We start from the raw sequence: 19,991 nt of genomic DNA, 5'->3' as shown, positions 1-19,991 counted from the left end.
AAGCATCCAATACTCAATGCTCCACCAACAACTCGATCCACCTTAAGTCTCTTGCACTAAATCTACATTTTGATTGCACAGTCAGGTGATCCGTTCTTTGTCACTTGTATCCACCTGCCGACATTTGAGAATGACAGCCCTGCGCCTCAAAGGCTCGATTCCAATCAAAATGGTCACCGTCAGGCTTTTGCAATTGACTTGGTTACTTGTTGAGGTAGAAAGGAAATCAGTTGGCTTGATTAATCACTTGGCCCGGTCTTGTAGCTGTAATTTCAAAGACAATTCAACGCGACGACGAATATGATTTCACTAGTGCACAATTTCGATCCCTGCGAGATTAGACACTCGACCAGATTATAATACAGTTCTGCCAAGTCTTGAATGACAGTGTTCGATAGCATTAGCCTTGGCTAGGGATACTTGGCCTTCCTATTTCTTGCAGCTCGTCTCGATAATGTTTGCCCTTCAATAAAATTTGAACGACCTTCATAGAATAAAACTAAAAGAGTTGGCCCTGTAGATGAATATTTGCCCTCGACCTTTATAATAATTTCAGGGCAATCAAAATTTTGAAATTCGGGCTCCTTTACTACCGTAGACTTGGCTGCTTAATAAAATTTATTTAATTGGGCCTCTCTAAAAACGAAGTCGCTCCCCCCTTTTTTAAGAATAATTGGCCCTTTACATAGATTTAGCTTATGACCCCCTCTTGATCGACGCTAATGGAATTTGGGTTCTGAACAAAATTTAATCCACAACCTTAATACTTTAATAATTCATCCTAATTATATGGGGCCCATAATATGAATATTTGTTGAATAACTAATAATCACAAGACAATTTGTTCATGGGATAACAATTTGTCGAACGCTTGACATGCAACCTTTGCTGATCCAATAATGCCTGAAAAAATAATAAACTCTCGAACTTCCTCTGAAGTTGATCTGTAGTAAAACCCTCAGGCTAGTAGGAGGACCAACTCTGATACCACTATAATGTCCTGAACTGAAAAATTTGGCAATTTCTCGGAATTTAACTCAACAAAATGCTACATATAAAATTTCATTCATTTAACAGAAGATTGCCATGTAAAATATAACCAAACAAGCACTGCAATCCAATAACACGATGAACAATTTTTTTTTAGCTTTATTATATGAAATAACTGGTATTTACATGGTGATACAACCCATATAGCTGAGACAATAAAGCTGGCCTCAAGAATCTGCTCCAATGCTGCCCTAGCCCTCAAAAACTGAATTGAGATGCAACTGCCAAACTCTCCTGTGAATTTTGGATGAATTCACAAAGGGGAGAGATGGGTACTCATCCACTCTCACTGAATCACCTGAGGATTTTCGTCCTGGGGTTATTGTTGAAGCTGGAAACTCTCGGTTCTCCAAACCTCTCCACAAGAGAAAGACTCAACTCAAAGATGTCCCAAATGATCTCCTCCTCCTCCTTTTAAAGACTCCAAAGGTAGATCCCCAAGCCTCTAGCAGCATCTTATTTTATTTTTATTCTAGAAGCTCCTCCCTTCACTTTATCTTAAGTGACTTTTTAAACTTTATTTTTAGTCACTTTGGCCTTTTTCTTCAAATTAATTATTTTCCCCTTTTTAATTAAATGACTAATTAAAGTCATTTTTAATTGGGGAAAATGGTAAATTTCCCAGCATACTCTCTGACCACTGGAAGTCCCTTTTCAACATGCTATCTTGTAGATCTTGTTGTTCTGGTTCCAACGAGCTATTACACTAAGGCATACCTTCAAATATTTCTCCCATAATGCCACCTTGTTAAATTTGGCAACTAGGGCCAAACTTCACATTGGACAGCTCATATGAGGCAAGTCATATTTTTATTGGATTCCTCTCTCCGAGAGGTGTAGGATTGATCTACACGTGCGAAGTTTCTCTCCACATGTGCGAGGAAAAGGAAGGGTTTTCTGTTCATGCTTTTGGTTGCATACATCTCTGATTTGAACACATCCAAGGAGATGTATGACAGGTTGGTTGGCATGTTCAAGGTTAGCAATGCAAACCAAGTCCTCTTTCTCAAAAACAAGTTGAAGGACTTAAAGAAGGGAAGAGGTGAAGATATCCAATCCTACTTCATGAGGATTACCGAGATATGATCTTCTTTCAATTGGAGAAGTTATTGCTGATAGGGAGCTCACTCTTATTACCCTTGGAGGTCTCCCTCGTGAATGGCATGTGTTCAACACTACTATCCTCAACAATGATAGGATTCCAGGTTTTGATGAATTGTTGACTAGATGCACTCAAGAAGAGACAAAGATGATAGAGAGAGACATGCCTTGAAATATGAATGAACCTACTGCATTCTTCGCTCATGCTAAAAAGAAGAACAATGCAGGTTCAAAGAAGCAATGTCAAGGAAGACCGAGATTCAAAGATGGAAGGAAGGGAAGATGGTTCATTTGTAACAGGTTTGGCTACTATGCTAGGGAGTGTCCTAATAGAAGGGATACACCTCATGATGATGACAACCACAACCAGAACAATTTTAAGGGCAACAACAATCAAAGGAATCACAGATTCAACAACAAAAGAAAAAAGAATGCTCCCGCTACTCAACATGGAAATAGTCGACCTCCCAAACGATAAGAAACTCTAGGTATGGTGAATCTAATGTTCTAGATAACAAGAAAAAATAATTTTATCTTATATCTGCCCTCTCTACTGCCTCTCCTTCGGATACCTTGGGAAATTGGTTGATTGATAGTGGTGCCTCAAGGCACTTCACTGGGTATAAGGAAGCTCTTTCAAATTTGATAGAAAAGGATACAAATTTGGAAATCATTCTTGGGGACAATGCCACCTATCCCGTGAAGGGAGTTGGAAATGTTACTCTTCAATTGAATCAAGGTAACACCATTCATCTACAAGAAGTTCTATATGTACCTAATCTAAAGAAGAACCTGGTATCTATCTCGGCGATGGAGGACAAAGGATTCAAGGTGGCATTCATCGATGGAAAGGTACGTGTTTGGAATAGAAATTTCAAAGAAGCATTTACTCTTGGATTCAGGGTTGATAGCCTATATCAAGTTGGAGGAAGCCCATTGGGAGCTATGTCTTGTGACACATCTCTTCAATCCGAATTATGGCACCGGAGGTTTGCTCATCTACATTATAAGGCTCTACCCGATGTGAGGAAGATGGTGATAGGTATGCTCGAATTTAAAGTAGAACATGAAGGTGTTTGTCAGGGATGTGCCGAAGGAAAACATACAAGGGGACCATTCCCCTCAAGTGATAGCAAGACTACTGACATTTTGCAATTGGTTCATTTTGATATATTTGGGAAGGTGCCCGTGACATCTTTGTGAGGATATTTATATTATGCTATCTTTATGGATGATTTCTCTCGCAAAACTTGGATATATTTCTTGAAGAAGAAGGACGAAGTATTCTCATGGTTCTGTTCTTTCAAAGCCTTGGTCGAAAATCAAACAGGGAAGAAGATCAAAATATTGAGGACCGATAATGGAACCGAATATGAATCAAATGAGTTCAATGACTATTGTAGAGAAGTTGGCATTAAGAGGGAGACTACTACCGCATATACTCCTGAGCAAAATGGTGTTGTTGAAAGGAAGAACCGTTCTATTATAGAAGCCACTCATGCCATGCTTCATGATCAAAGCCTTTCGAAGTTCTTATGGGCTGAAGCTGCCAACACTGCTGTGTACATTCAAAATAGATGTCGTCAACAAGCGTTGGACTCCAAAACTCTCGAAGAAGTTTTCATCGGTAAGAAACTTGATGTTTCTCACTTTAGAATTTTTGGTAGCCCCGTATATTTTCATGTGCCGAAAGAAAAGAGAAGCAAATTGGATGCATCTGGGAAGAAATGAACATTTGTGGGCTATAGTGAAACTTCTAAGGCATATAGAATCTATGTACCTATTCAAAGAGAAGTGGAGATAAGTCATGATCTCACCTTCGATGAAGATGTTGCCCTTGGGAAGATTAGTAACCTTCCTATTCCAAGGAAGGACAAAGAAGAAGATATAGGAAAGCAGGGAGAACCGCAGGATGAGCCGATGCCCGATGTTGAAGGACCAATGGATCCCATTGATCCACCTCCTCATGAGCCCTTCTCCTCAAAGAGGAGACCCTCATGGCTTAGGGAAACTCTCGAAGATGCCGAGAAACATGTTGCACCAAGGGGGACATTTCGTGAAAGTAAGAAGCCGAATAGGTACCAAGGGTACTTAACTGCCATGAGCACCATTGTTCAAACTGAGCCTTGCACATTCGAAGAAGCTGTGAAGCACCAAGTTTGGAAGGGTGCTATGAACGAAGAGTATGAGTCGATTATGAAAAATGATGTCTCGGATGTGGTCCCTAGAGCCAAGGACAAATCTGTTGTCGCCTCGAAATGGCTCCAGAAGATCAAGCATGGAGCTGATGGAGGTGCTGAAAAGTTCAAGGCCAGGTTTGTTGCTCGAGGCTTCTCTCAAAAGGAAGGTGTGGACTACGATGATATATTTGCACCAGTTGTTTGATATACCACCATCCATTTGATTGTAGCTCTTGCTGCCTTTGCAAGGATGGAACTTACACCAGATGGATGTCAAAACTGCCTTCTTGCATGGCTCAATTAAGGAGGAAGTCTATGTAGAACAATTCGAGGGGTTCGAAGTTCAAGATCGTTAGACATATGTATGCAGGTTGAAGAAAGTCCTCTATGGGTTGAAGCAAGCTCTCCGAGCTTGGTATGAGAGGATCGAAAACTATCTGATGAAGCTGGGTTTTACACGAAGTGACGCTGATCCAAACCTTTACTTTAAGGCTGTCAAAATTGCCAGATCGATGTCAAAACTACATTCTTGCATGGCTCAATTAAGGAGGAAGTCTATCTAGAACAATGCGAGGGGTTTGACGTTCAAGATCGTTTGACATATGTATGCAGGTTGAAGAAAGCCCTCTATGGGTTGAAGCAAGCTCCCCGAGCTTGGTATGAAAGACCTCTCATCTTGGTACTTTATGGGGACGATCTCTTTCTGACAGGTGCAGACCCTCTCGTTCATCAATGCAAGAGGGAGTTGGCTTCCGAGTTTGAAATGAAGGACCTAGGACTGATGCATTATTTCCTAGGGTTGGAGGTCTGGCAAAAGCTAGGTGAAATTTTCCTTTCTCAAGGAAAATACATTGTGAAGCTACTTGAAAGATTTGGGATGGTGGATTGCAAGTCCGTGACTACTCCCATGGAACTTAACTTCAAGAAGTTATGTGGAAGTGTTGCTGGGCCCGATTTGGGAAACCCTTCTGAGTATTGTTAACTCGTGGGGGCCCTGATGTTCTTGGTGAACTCTCGTCTAGACATATGCTTTGCAGTGAACACATTGAGTCAGTTTATGGTTGAGCCTCATCACATTCATTGGATTGCTGCCAAGAATCTCTTGAGATGTCTCCAGGGCACAATCACCTATGGATTAAGATACACTGCTGGGAATGTGAGGCTCCATGGTTATTTTGATGCTCACTGGGCTGGGAATGTGGTGGATCGTAAGAGCACATCTGGATGTTTCTTCTCACTAGGTTCTGCTTTGATATCCTGGATGAGCAGGAATCAGAAATCAATTGCTTTGAGCACTGCTGAGGCCGAATATATTGTTGCTAGTATGGCCTCCTGTGAAGCTATTTGGTTGAGGAAGCTCTTTAGTGAGCTGTTTGGACATGTGCTGGATAGCACCGTGATCTTCTACGACAACCAAAGTGGGATTCGTCTTTTTGAGAATCCCGTGTTTCATGACGCTCCAAGCATATTGATATTAGGTACTACTTTATTTAGGATATGGTACAACGGGGAGAAATAAGGCTCCGTCACATTGGGATTGATGATTAGGTCGCAGATATTCTTATGAAGCCCTTGGGGAAGGTCAAATTCTTAACCTTCCGTGAACGACTTGGAGTCGTGGAGAGACCCTCTTATGAGTGTCTCGTTTGAGTTGGATATTGAGCTATGGGAGCTTCGGGGGGCTTCGGGTACTTCTTGGAGGGATGAGGGACCATAGAGTGAGTGGTTCACCTTCCCCTAATGGTGTGTGATGTACAGGGTGAGTGGTTCACCTTCCCCTGTGATATCCCATGATGGTTAAGATATGCATAGGATGAGTGGTTCACCTTCTCCTATGGCATATGAGCAGGATGAGTGATTCACCTTCTCTTGCCGATACATCCTACCCATGCAGTCTAGTACTCATGGGAAGTGCCTCTCATCTGGCCAATGAGTAGGGAAATGAGGATAGGGACCATAGTACTACCAATGGACGCATTGTGTACTACCGTACTCCCTATGCTAAGATGTTGGATATTGATTTGGGATCAATGGAGACTGACTTCAGGTCATTTGAGAGTGGTATGATACACTCTCAATTATTGGAGACTGACTTCAGGTCAGTGGAGAATGGAATGACACATTCTCGATCATTTCTTCTTCATTGTTTCTTCTTGGTTCACCAGAGCAGAGCAGAGTATAACAAGGATGTCAGAGATGGTACAAATTGACAGAATTTGGCAGGTGGAATTCTTCCTAGTTGAGAGGGAGTGTTAAATTTGGAAACTAGGGCCAAACTACACCTTGGACAACTCATATGATGCATCTGATATTTTTATTGGATTCCTCTTTCTGAGAGGTGTAGGATTGATCTAAAGATCATCTCATTCTGACATGTACAAATGGAATTATGAATTTGTTTATGGACAAATTGTCAAGGTCGACTTGCAAACTAATGTAGGCTTAGAAGCCCAAAAGTTACATCTCTTCACCCTCAACGATGTGTATATATAGATGAGTCATTTTCCTGATTTGGACACACATCAATGACTCATCTTTCTCTCTCCTCTCCTCATTGGTTCGTACAACAAGTAGGAGCAACCTTCTTCTCTATGCATTGACCTAGGTCGACTAAATTTGTAGGCCAAAATTTCAGATATGTTTTTGGGCTATTACAAGGACGTTGACCAGCATTGATCGAGGGTCAAACTTCATCTTTTGACTGCATTTTTCAGGCAGGAAATTCGTTTTTCTTAGGCCGCAACTCCTGGCACAAAAATCGAGGTGTTTGCAGCTGTTTGACCAATGTTGATTGCAGAGTCCTTGAACGCTGAAGTTGACTGTGTGGACCAAGTTTGACCAGATTTTTCGGGATTGTTTTGGGTTGATTTGGTCTATCTTTGGAGGCCGAGTTGACTGGGTTTGACCGAGCTGATTTGGAGGAAGATTTTTGCTAAGTTGACAAACATTGACTTTCTGGTTAGGGCATCCTGTTGACAGCAGTTTGACTGGATAGATTTGACTGTATTTGGGCAAGTGAATTTTTTATATTGTACTCTCTCTCTGCTAAAATTTTGAAGAATAATAAGAAGACTTGATCAAAGGGTTTCTCCACACTACGGTTTTTCCCTGGCATCCGCTAAATATTTTGTCCTCTTGTCTTGGCTTGTCTTCTGCTTTTTATTTATGTTCTATCTACCTTTACTGTCATGCTAATGTGAATGCTAATCTGGAAATTAATATTGGGCTAATAAGAAAAAATGAAGTAAATTGCTCTTAAGCATAGAACATACCATTGTTATCTAAAATTAACATGGTATCAGAGCTTATATTCAGATTGAAGAGATGTGTCGCAAGACATAGTTCCCAATGGGCTTCCTCCAATTTGATATAAGCTATCAACCTTGAATGCAAAAGTAAATGCTTCTTTGAAATTTCTATTCCAAACACGTACCTTTCCATCGATGAATGCCACCTTGAATCCTTTGTCCTCCATTGCCAAGATAGATACTAGGGTCTTCTTTAGATCAGCTACATATATAACTTCTTGTAGATGAATGGTGTTACCTTGATTCAACTAAAGAGTAACATTTCCAACTCCCTTTACGGGATAGGTGGCATTCTCCCCAAGAATGATTTCCAAATTTGTATCCTTTTCTATCAAATTTGAAAGAGCTTCCCTATACTCAGTGAAGTGCATTGAGGCACGTCTATCAATCAACCAATTTCCCAAGGTATCCGGAGGAGAGGCAGTAGGGAGGGCAGATATAAGATAATTTTTTTTGCTTGTTATCTACAACATTAGATTCATCATACCTGGAGTTTCTTGATGTTTTGGGAGGTCGACCATTTCCATGTTGAGTAGCGGGAGCATTCCTTTTTCCTTTGTTGTTGAATCTGCCATTCCTTTGATTGTTGTTGCCCCTGAAATTGTTGTGGTTGTGGTTGTCATCATCATGAGGTGTATCCCTTCTATTAGGTCACTCCCTAGCAAAGTGGCCAAACCTGTTACAAATGAATCATCTTCCCTTCCTTCCATCTTTGAATCCCGGTCTCCCTTGACATTTCTTCATTGAACTTGCATTGTTCTTCTTTTTAGCATGAGCGGAGAATGCAGTAGGATCATTCCTATTTGAAGGCATATCTCTCTCCATCATCCTTGCCTCTTCTTGAGTGCATCTAGTCAATAGTTCATCAAAACTTGGAATCCTATCATTGTTGAGGATAGTAGTGTTGAATACATGTCATTCATGAGGGAGACCTCCTAGGGCAATTAGAGCGAGCTCCCTATCAACAATAACTTCTCCAATTGAAAGAAGATCATTTTTGATCTCGTAATCCTCATAAAGTAGGATTGGATGTCTTCACCTCTTCCCTTCTTTATGTCCTTCAACTTGTTTTTGAGAAAGATGACTTGGTTTGCATTGCTAACCTTGAACCAATGTGGAAAAATTCGAAGTTGGGATTAATTCGGCAAGGGTCCAAAAGTTGAAAAACTCGTCAAAGTTGGGAGTTTTTTGAAAAAGTCGGCAAAATTAAAAAAGCACAAAATTATTCATTTTTTTTAACATCTGGAGTATCCACAACATCAAATAAATGCATTTACACATAAATATGTAAAGAAAGCTAATATATAATATGTATATGAAGTCTAGTGCTACATCACATATCAAAATAGTGAATCAACTCCTGAATTTTGAGCCTTGTCTGAGTCTCAACTCTCAAGAGTCAAAATATCAACAAAAAATATAATAAATGTATATCATGAGTCATCTAAAAGTCATCAAGTAATCAGTCACTGAGATCCTCTTCCCCTTTTAATTTTTGTTTCCGCTAATTGTATTAAGAAATAAGTCACGCATTTATTCAGTAGATTGTAATTTGCTTGGGTAATAAGGTGTCAAGTGGTAGGTCCAATGAAAATTAACAGCATCATAGTAGATGCGAAAATTAATGCTTGGTGACTCCAAGATTCTTATTTTCTGAGAAAACAACAGATGTCAGATTACTACCTAGCCTTGGCATCTATTATTCAAAAACTCTTGGAGGTAAAATCCACTTCTGATACATAACCTTTCCCCACATTTACAGGGAGTTCACCACTAAAGAAGATTCCCTTTCAAAACGTGCTCTCATTGCAGGAAGGATCTTTGCTGTCATAAGATTTCACAGTACTTTGTTCCTGTCTGAAAAATGAGTTCTTTTTTGAGGCACTGGTTTTGTTTTTTTTGGATAGGTTGTTGCTGTTTGATCTTCATGACATCCTCTTTGTTGTTTCCTCTGGAAGCATTCAACAACTGTAACAATGTTTTTGATGGTGTGGGGTTCTTTCTACGAAAGACTGTTGTATGCCTGTCCTTTCGGTACTTTTGTAATCTTTTGAAGGGGCAGTGGCTGTTAGAGTTTGGATCACTGAAAGCCCGGAGGCTTAGCCAATGTATACTTTGCTTTCTAACTAGAAATATGAAGTATAAAGATTTGTTTTTCCTTGGAAAACAAAAACATATCTTAACCTCAAAACTAACAGATTACAAATGAGACTGCTATGCTCGCAAGAAGTATGACAAACAATACAATCCAATAACTTGAAAATGCATGGATGGAAGCTTCAATTTATAGTTTTTTCACCTTTGCGGCGTCTTTATCCACGCCCTGGGAAGGGAGGCCGACTTTTTGGGTCGACTCTTGATTAAATCGGGAGTATAACGAAAAAATCGCGATTTTTTCTTTTGTGAAAAAGTCGCCAAAAAGTCGGGGGATTAAATTGTTTAGTTCAAAAAATAGCGTTTTTAGGATTAAATCGCGATTTTTTGCAGAATTTTTCCACACTGCCTTGAACATACCAACCAACTTGTCATACATCTCCTTGGATGTGTTCAAATCAGAGATGTATGCAACCAAATGCTTGTTAATAGAATCCTTGATGAATCCCTGATGTATACAACGAAATTCAAAGGCTGCTCTCCACACATGCGAGGAAAAGGAAGGGTTTTCTGTTCTAGCCGTTGACTAGAGTTGACCGAAATTGCAAGGACTGTTTTTGACTACATTGACCAAGCGTTGACCTGTTTTGAGTGTGGTTTTGGGTGGATGAATTCTATTTGAGCACGCCGCAGTTTTGGGCACGAAATCCGAGGTAATATGGCCTTTCTTTGACTAGCATTGATTGTGCTAGGGATGGTTATTAACTTATTGCATTGATTTTTGTTGACCAGGTTTGTTTGGACTTTTTTAGACTGTTTTTGGGTTGATTGGACTTGCTGTTGGAGGCTGAAGTTGACTGGGTTTGACCGAGTTGAATTGAGGAAGAAATCTGCCCTGTTGACCAACGTTGACTTTCTGGTCAGGGCTTTTTGTTTCTGCTAATTGACTGATCATATTTTCACTATAATTTGGCAAGTGAATATTATACATTTTACTCTCTCTCTCTCTCTCTCTACTGAACTTTTGAAGAATTATAAGAAGAATTGATCAAGGGTTTCCCCACATTGGGGTTTGTCCCTAGCTGGTGCCATATCTTGTGTCCTCTTGTCTTGGCTAGTGTTCTTCTGTTATTGTTTATGTTCTATCAACATTTTACTATCAGGTTGATGTGATTGCTAAACTGGATATTGATATTGGGCTAATAAAGAAATTGAAGTAAAATTGCTCTAAGCGTAGGACATACCATTGTTATCTTAGAATTAACACACTTCAAGCAAAATTAATTAAGTTAGGCTCGATAATAACCCTGTTTTGTGAAAGTTGTTGGAATGCAACATAATGAAGGACAAGTTGTGCAGATAATGGAGTATGCTAAGCGAATGCCATCAAATTCCATAAAAACTCCTCAAAACTCCCTCGAGACCCCGGATGACATAATATTGCTCCCCTGTCCTGGCCATCACGTGCCCTGGAAATCCACCCTGGATGTCCTATAGAGGAAAATAAAAATGGGGACATGACACCCCTACTGAAGATGACATTATTACCATTGTCCTTTTGGGTTGCCACTGAAACAGGGTTCTTCTTTAGGCCTGGAACATAGAGGACATCTCTGAGATGGAGAGAGCTCCCAGAGTCCCTCTCAAAGCTGACAATACCAACTCCCCTAGTCGTGTACTTGCCATTATTTTCTAGCTCAATATGAACCTGCATGTCCTTCTCCTCCAGCTGGCTGAAATGCTCCTTGTTCCCGGTCATGTGGAAGAATGCTCCAAAATCAATATACCACGTGCTACTGCCTATTGAGCTTGCCATGCAAGCTATCAATGAGAAATATTTCTCATACTGAGAAGCAAACCCATCTACCTTAGCTGATGTAGCCACATGATCCTCACTGGACCCCTTCTTCCTTTTAGGACAATTTGTAGCATAGTGCCTAAACTCATGGCAATGGAAGCACTTGATCTTCTTTAGATATTTCTTCTTCTTCTCGCCCTTCTGATTGGTCTCTGCCTTGCCTTTACCCTTCTTGCCCTTGGCTTTACTGCCTTTGCTTGCCAAGCCAAAGTTCTACTCGTCCTCTATCTTCGTTGATCTACCATCTCTCGTCCCTCTCCAGATTTCTTCTTGAACACAGTTAGTCCAAAACCTTTCCCAACTGGGACAATTTTCTCTGCCACTCATTGCAATCTAGAACCATAGCAAGACTTATGGAGTCCCAAAAGCGCAAGACCCACATGGTCTTTTCTTGCTACTGTCTCGCCCACACCACCTAGCCCCTCCTGAACCTAAGTGAACGTTGAAAGATATGTGATGATGGGCTCTCATTTGCTCATCTGGATACTTCTTAGCGTCTCCTTGAGAGCTAGTTTATTGACATCATTGGAACCCTGATACAAATCTAAGATGACTTTAAACATCTCATATGTTGTCTTTTGCCCATGGAGATGAGGGATAATATGGTATTTGGCCCCCTCTAAAATGATCCTCCTCGCCTTGGAATCATTCTTGTTATTCTGGGTCAAATGTTGGGGAACTTGAGCTAACTCTATAGCCTGCTTTATAAATTGGAGCATTCCATTATCTTCCAACACTACTAATACCTGCTCATTCGTTGAGCAGAATTTAGAGGCTTCCTCTAAACAATGATCTACCCTTAGTATGTAGAACGCCATATTGCTTATCCAAATAACTACTCTTCAAACTCTATCTCTATCTTCCTTATGGATCTGCGCTCTTCACTAACTGATCAACTTGGCGTTGGTCTTTATGCTGATCTCTGCTTTGATGCCATGTTAAATTTCCATAAAATTCTACAACTACTTGGTGAATAACTGAAAACAAGGCAACCAATACTGAAACCAAATTTACTTTCACCAAGATACAAAGTTTCTTAACTAATAAGCAACGAAATATAAACACAAAGATAAAAACACAATCACACAAATTGACACACTTGATTTCTCAGGAAACCCAACTGGGAAAACCTGCTCCTTTGTTGTAGTATTTTATTGATAGAGCTTGAGCAATTGAATCTCTTACAAGGCAATCTGTCACACTGAGAACACACTTGTTCTCTTGCTTAACTAGCTTGGACTCACCTTGCAAACACCTGATCCCCTCTCCAACTTCCTTGCATAGATCTTGGCCCTATTTCTTATCGCATTAGGCCTCCATTTCCTAGCGCAATAGTGGCCCTATTTCCTAGTGCAGATTTGCCTCCTATTTCTTAGCACAAATCTGTCCTATTCTTTAGCACAAGAAACCTCCTATTTCCTAGCACAATAGTGGCCCTATTTCCTAGCACATATTTGCCTACTATTTCTTAGCACAAATCTACCCTATTCTTTAACACAAGAAAGCCTTCTCAACACTGCACACTAGCCCTTGAAACAATGAATAATACAATCTTGTGCACTCAATAATGAATAATACATGTACCTTTGTCCTTGCTTTATAGATTTGATCCATGCTTTATTAGGCAAGTACAAATTTAGAACTTGCGTTGTGATTGACAAGTTAATTGAGTCGAACTGGTTCTCTCTCCAATCATCACTAGAGTCATAACTCGTCCTTTCTTCAACCAATGTTGAAGTTCCAATTCGTTCTATTTGAATCTGAATTGCTACCCAATCCTATAGTTAACTGAAGAAGGGTCGACGTAGTTGATCCTCCAACACTACGCATGAACTGAAGTCTAACTCTCGATTCACATCATACTAAGAGTAAGACAACTTGTGTTCTTTCTGGTACGACACAATCCAGAGAAGACCTTCCACGCTAGAATTTTCAACACAAACCATGTGTGAACTCAATCAAGTCCATGGCACTCTGTGCTAAGAGATAAGGCCAAAGGATGTTCAAATGAGGTGGCACATGTGAACAAGGAAGAGATTAAATAAATGATACTCCAATGAATTTATGAGATGGGCAACCAATAAATAGTTTTTTTGTTACCTCAACTTTTGTGCCAAAGGGGGGAGTGGTACCCTCAATTGTTGTACCACAAGGACAAGTTGTATTCCCTAGTAAAATTTTATTTTCTTTCTTTGTTTTTTTTTTTAATAGAAAAATTGAAGTTGGGGCATAAGGCTGCAATGAAGGCTTATAACATTGAAATATAATAGGCCAATAATATAGCAATCAAGCTAAGGTTTAAGCTTAATTAATCAACAAGAAATATCAGAAACCAGTTTTGTGTGTTCGCATTTATGAAGGAAAAACTATATGAATGTGGGTGAAATGACTCATGTGCCCTTTCAGAATGGGATTATGGTGAAATGCATGAGTAATGTGGTTGTACCAGGGTACAAAGTGGTAATGTGATATGGATGATTCTTAGATAAAGTGATGGAAGTGAATTTGTAAAGGTGAGACATTAGGAAAACACCCCACCATGAGGACATAAACCACTAAGACCAAGACATGGACCAACCATGCAACAACCAAGTGGAGGTAGTGACTAGAGCATCATTGGAAAAGGGGAGCATTAAAATGGTCTCCTCAAGAATGATCAATCATGGAAAAGCTTTTGCATGAAGATTAAAGATACATGATATGTTGTTGAAGCAACCTACACCAATGGTACGAACATGACTATTCCTTTTGATTTTCTAAGAGGAGTGAAATGGGCATAACAAATTGATCATGCCAAGTCATCCTCCATGAATGCCACCTTACCCCAGTTGGCTAAGGGTTGGATAAACCATAAGGGTAGTACCAAGGATAACATGTGTACCATGATAATGCATCATGATTTTCAAATAATACATAGAAAGCCCATAAGTTTCATGTTGTAAGGTGTTATGAAAATGGTCCTTAGACACCCAATACAATATTATGTAACACTGCCTATTGGTGGTCAAACTTATATCCTCTCTTTTTGGGATTTTCTAGGATAGGGATTTCCTTCTTGTCATGTTGTTAGATTATTGTAAATCTCTTTGTTCTCTATTAATGTATGATGCATTTCTAAAAAAGGTAGCATGGATGATTGAATATGTTTAAGGCCTATGTTAATATCTTTATAGGTTCCTCTCCTTTAGAAGTTCATGCAACCTTCCATTGCAATTAGAAACACTTGAAATTCCTATTTAATCTATTGTACAATTACACATTGTTTATTTTGAACTTGTGGCTAAATGGAGCAAGCTCAAATGGTGTATATTTAATAAATTTTCTTCCATTGACTGACTTATTTCTCTTGCTTTGGTTGGTATGCAGATAGTAGCAAAAAAATTGGATAAAAGACTTTGTGATCTTGGAGCCCATCCTATCATTGAGAGAGGGCTTGGTGATGACCAACATCGCTCAGGGTACAATATTGTATATATGGTTTTTATCTGTTATGAACAAGTTTTATATTTATGGTTAGTAGAGGTCATTTTTTTTTGGTTGGTAAACCTCTTTACACTAGAGAGGATACAAAACTACCTACAATAACAATTTTACAACATGATGACTTTTGACTATGACACTGAAATTTAGGGGAATCTATTCCATTAAATTCATCTAGGCTTTGCAACTGACCTTATCTAGAAAGACCATATTAGCACAGGATCACAATTAATACCACCTCCACATTAACAAGGAACCAATATTTATTTTATGAACATGACCTAACACTTGGAAAAGATTTGAACAACCACATTATCATGGGGAGTGTTACTTTCTAAGTTGTACCTAGCAGAAATGAAGACCCCATGGCCCAATGTGCAAGGCACCATCAAATTTTTAGAATTAAGAAGTCCATCAAGGAAAATCTTGCCCCTTCTCTTTCTTCTATCTTTTTTTCTCTATGCAAATTTTGTATCCCCACCAGGGAATTGTATAAAATGACGCTAGCATGATTAACTTATGTAATAGAGTTAGACCCTTGGGACCTAGTTATTAAGGAAGTTGCTCCAGAGTGTTTTTTTCACTTGATTAATTATTTTCGCTTTTCAATAATGAATAACTAATCGAGTTTTTTCACTCAACCTCTAAAGTTGGAGTGCGTGTTGAAAACTGGCAGCTCAGGGATGAATTTCCTTAAATAAAATCTCATTTCTAACAATTTTGGAGTGGCTTTCTAAAAATAGAACGTTATGTCTAGCATCTCAAGTATGATATTCCAAAAATAGTAAACCACCTTGTTTCGATTGGTAATCAAGTATAGTTGAAGGAAAATCACTTAAATTATCATTAATCAATCCTATTAGTTGAATCTCGACTTAATCATCATTATTATTATTATTATCCTTTATGATACTACAATATTATTATTAAAAAGAATTACAAGTACAAGTCACCTTACCTTCATCACCTCAATCACTTCGCACCTCTCTCCTTGACGACTCATATGGCACTAAGTAACTCTCTTTCTCTCTTAATGATATGTTACACTCTCTTATGCACTCATTAAAGACATGGCACATTCCTCTTACACTCATTAAAGACATGTCATAAAAGATTCCTCTTACACTCTCTTTAATGCATATGTTACACTCTCCTTAACTAAGGCATGCGTACCTCTCTTAATGGCATAAGTTACTAAGGCATGCATTTATCTCCTTAATGGCGCGAGTTACACTCCCTTAAATGGCATATGTTACTCTTCATCAAGGCATGCATGTTGCTCCTCTTGTATGACTAGAATTTGTAGCTCCTCCTATATATGTGTCTCATGTCTTCTCACTTGACTACTACTACTTGTTCATTGTGAAAGAAGAATTCGAACTCAGAGAGAAAGTTGGAGAGACTTGAAGAAGATTGTGAGAGAGAGAGAGAGACTTGGAGAGTAAGAGTAGAACTTGGTGAGCCAAGGTTGATTCAGTGCTTCAGTGTTGATTCAATTGAAGGGAAGCTTGATTCAGTGTTTGCATTTGCTGCTGCTACCAGTGATCTTCATGTTACGATTTTTTCAGATTTGGGTGAACTTACTCATTCTCTTGATCTCTCCTTGTACTTTGTATTTCTGGTGAACAATGGATATCTAATAGAAGAAGAATCTAGTTGGGTTTTCCCCTTGTGGGTTTCGCCTTGGTCATTGGACCTAAATTCTTGGTGTCTCATTTTGTTCTTAGCTGTCTTCTATTGTGCATTTGGTTTATGTTCTATCTAGAATTTCTTAACTAATATTGCAATAGCAATAAGTTTTTGGAATAAGTAATTGTTTCAACATAGAACCTCAGAATTTCAATAGTGCATCTTAATAATTAGGCCATGAGTGGTTTTCTAAGTCTAGGGTCAATGTATATTACCATGCTAGGCATTTCCCAGAGTCTTACGAAATGCATTATGTATTTCTAGGATTTTCTAATAATTAAAAATTTCATGTAGAACAAGAATTTTTAATAAATTTCTTTGTAATAAGTTAAAAAGTGGTACTAGGAAATGTTGTATGGTATATGAGTACTCAAAATTCATACTCGGAGTACTAACATTATCATGATTCATAATACCCACTTTGGGGTGCAAAAAAAAAAATTTCCCCATGGAAATTCACTTTTACTCATAAAAATGAGGAAAAGACGAGGAAAATTAGTGATTAAATAACTGGGGATAGTTCGGGAACATGTTTTGAGTTGACTACAAGTCACTACCAGTCAAATGATGTGAAGGGCAATCAAAGGTTGAGTTCAATCATGAGTTAGAGGCCACATAATAGGGTTGAGTTGATTGCCACGTGGAGGCACAAATTGGCTTCCTGTTACAACCACTTAAGGAGGTTGAGTTCCTCATTTAGGGGTCCGAGTTTCCCACTTGTGGTCATGTGTCAAATAAAGGGGAGTTCATTCCCACCTAACTCCCCCTGCGATTCTACACTTGGCTCACACAAACTATATTCAACTTCTTCTAGATGCTAAGTTGTCCCTCATGGAAATCACACACAACCTGCTTTTGGACAGTTGTTAGCACATTTGGATGGTGGCTGAGGTAACTTGAAGATAACCACGAGTTGATAGGGAGTTATCTTCCCCTCCACTCTCCTTCTTAGCATGCATGGAAACCCTCCTCACATGCATCAACCTAGAGGATCTACACTACTCCCTCACAACCCATATGCTTATATCACATTATATGCTTATACTTGGCATCATTATGGCACAAAGCGCTTATATACCCCCTCTTTTTCATATGAGCTATTGCTTTGATGAGTGGGTTTTAGTTTGATTAGAGGCCCATTACTCCAATACCCCAACTCTTATAGATGTTTTTCTCACATGGATGGGTTGCTTATTAGGTGGAGCATGGTTTTTATGTAGATTGCTCCCCTTCTTTGGCTCATATGTGGTGGCACCTATGTTGCACTGGTTGTGGGTACGGGGAGACGAGTTTCCATGACAGCTAGAGCACACCCCCAAATTTTCAGGGGACGACAGGTAGGAGATGGCAAGTGCAACAACTAATTTTTATATTTATTTAAAAAATTAATTAAAATAAAATTTAGTAATTCAGCATAAACATGAATGCTAAATTAAAATATAAAAATTAGAACTATTACTAATTTTGAAATTCAATTCACAAAATAAAATACGAAAGTCTAATGCTATTTAATCAATAATGTGAATCACAAAAACAAATCTCGTCATCATTGCCCATTGTCAAGAACTTAAGAAGTATTATTAGTCTGCTACAACCTACAATCTACGACTGTCTACATAATCATTCTATGATGCATGATGAATCATTTCAAAATTTAAATAGTAGCTAAACTTTAAAGACTAAAATTAAAATTTAATCAAATTGTAAACATGAGCAAGTCATTAAAATTTAATTATAAATCCCTAATTAAGAGTCTAGAAATTAAGAGCCTTGCGGGATTTGTCAGCAGTGTAATGTATATCATAATCATTTAGAAACATTATTATTTACAGAGCACAAACAGTATTACCATCCCATCTATTTTCCTTATAACATTAAGCATTAAAGATGAGTTAGCCATTGTAATGTTTATTTCAGGAGAAACAAATGTTATGGTCAAAAGTAATAATTTCATAAAGTGAAATAAATTATATAAAATAAATGATGTTTCTGTTAATGTATTCAGGGAATTAATTGATTGGTTCTTAAAATGAATAATGGAACTTGCTATGTATATAGACAACACCACTAGTAATTTAGTAGCACATTGATACACCATCTTATAATCTCTCATCTAGTCTCTCTTGCTTATCTCTTGCATATATTTAACATGGTATTTGTTGAGAAATCTAGGTTATGAATAGTTAAAAGATTTCTCTTCTTTATAATTGCTTGATTATTAGTGTTTTTCTTCATCAAACAACTACAATGCATGAACGTAAATTACACAAGAGACATAGAATGTAGGCTATGAGTCAGGACCAAAACCTCTCACTCTTTGAGAGGAAAACCCACACAAATTCTTCTTATAGAGATTCCAATTGATGAATACCAAGACCAAGACCCTTGACCTATTAGCTACTCCAAGACCAAGACACTAGTTCTCATGACTGTCTTTTCCTTTCTCCTTTCGGTTCCTCTTTCACTTTGACCTTCTTAGAACTGAGATCATCTCCTTTCTTAGCATAATGTGATAGCAACGAACTGTAGACATACTTGAGATGGCACTGAACCATATCACTGTATTGTCACCAAAATGTCCTTACTGCAGCAGCACCGAAATAGTAATATATCATTGAATAACAACTCCTTCATAGCATCGAACTAGCACCGAACTGTGGCTTCTATATATCATCTAGCTGTGGTATATATACCCTCATCCGAACGATATCCCTTTGTTGTAGCATCGAGACCTTCACTCAGAGATCCGAACTTCTATTTCAGTAATTAACCCAAACAAAGATCCCCGCTATCCTTCTCTCATCTATCCGAGCTCCTTCTATGTCATTTGAACTGTGATCCAAACTTGTCACAGGACTGTTCACCCAAATTACAAAGAGATGTCCGAATTTTTGAACTCTGCGAATGCAAAGACCCTTGCCATGTATATATAGTAGTTTGTGCTATATAATAAGTTGACATGTGCATCCGAATGGGTGTGAGTTCATTTAAGTGAGCCGATATGATCTTATACTTCATCTTAAGGCCAATTGGAAGAGGACTAGTGCTTGTCATTGGAGGGCTTCTAGACACTTTCATAGACCCATATACATTTGTCATATCCCCAAGAAGGGTTCTTCATACATGACATTGACTCTTTGAATTTAATGACAAATCCTAAAGGCTCTTAATGGGAGCCACTAAAAATAAAATCTCTTGCTCATGAAACCCATGAAGCAAGCATTACAATAA

At 38.7% G+C, this 19,991-nt stretch overlaps 1 protein-coding gene across 1 annotated transcript in view; it reads left to right on the top strand.

The window, feature by feature from the left end:
- The window catches only part of LOC149166852 (Flavodoxin family protein), a 451,658-nt gene that overhangs the window by 203,423 nt on the left and 228,244 nt on the right, over positions 1–19,991 (top strand). The window contains exon 5 of the mRNA XM_089432790.1: positions 14,958–15,049. Within this exon, the coding sequence (XP_089288916.1) occupies positions 14,958–15,049 (92 nt within the window). The remainder of the gene's footprint in view (positions 1–14,957; positions 15,050–19,991) is intronic.

The sequence above is a fragment of the Pinus tabuliformis genome, chromosome 5_1 (genome assembly GCF_031772625.1).
Source record: "Pinus tabuliformis cultivar Carrire ecotype Pingquan chromosome 5_1, CPIR1, whole genome shotgun sequence".
Lineage (NCBI taxonomy): Eukaryota > Viridiplantae > Streptophyta > Pinopsida > Pinales > Pinaceae > Pinus > Pinus tabuliformis.
This window is presented reverse-complemented; position numbering and strand designations above follow the sequence as displayed.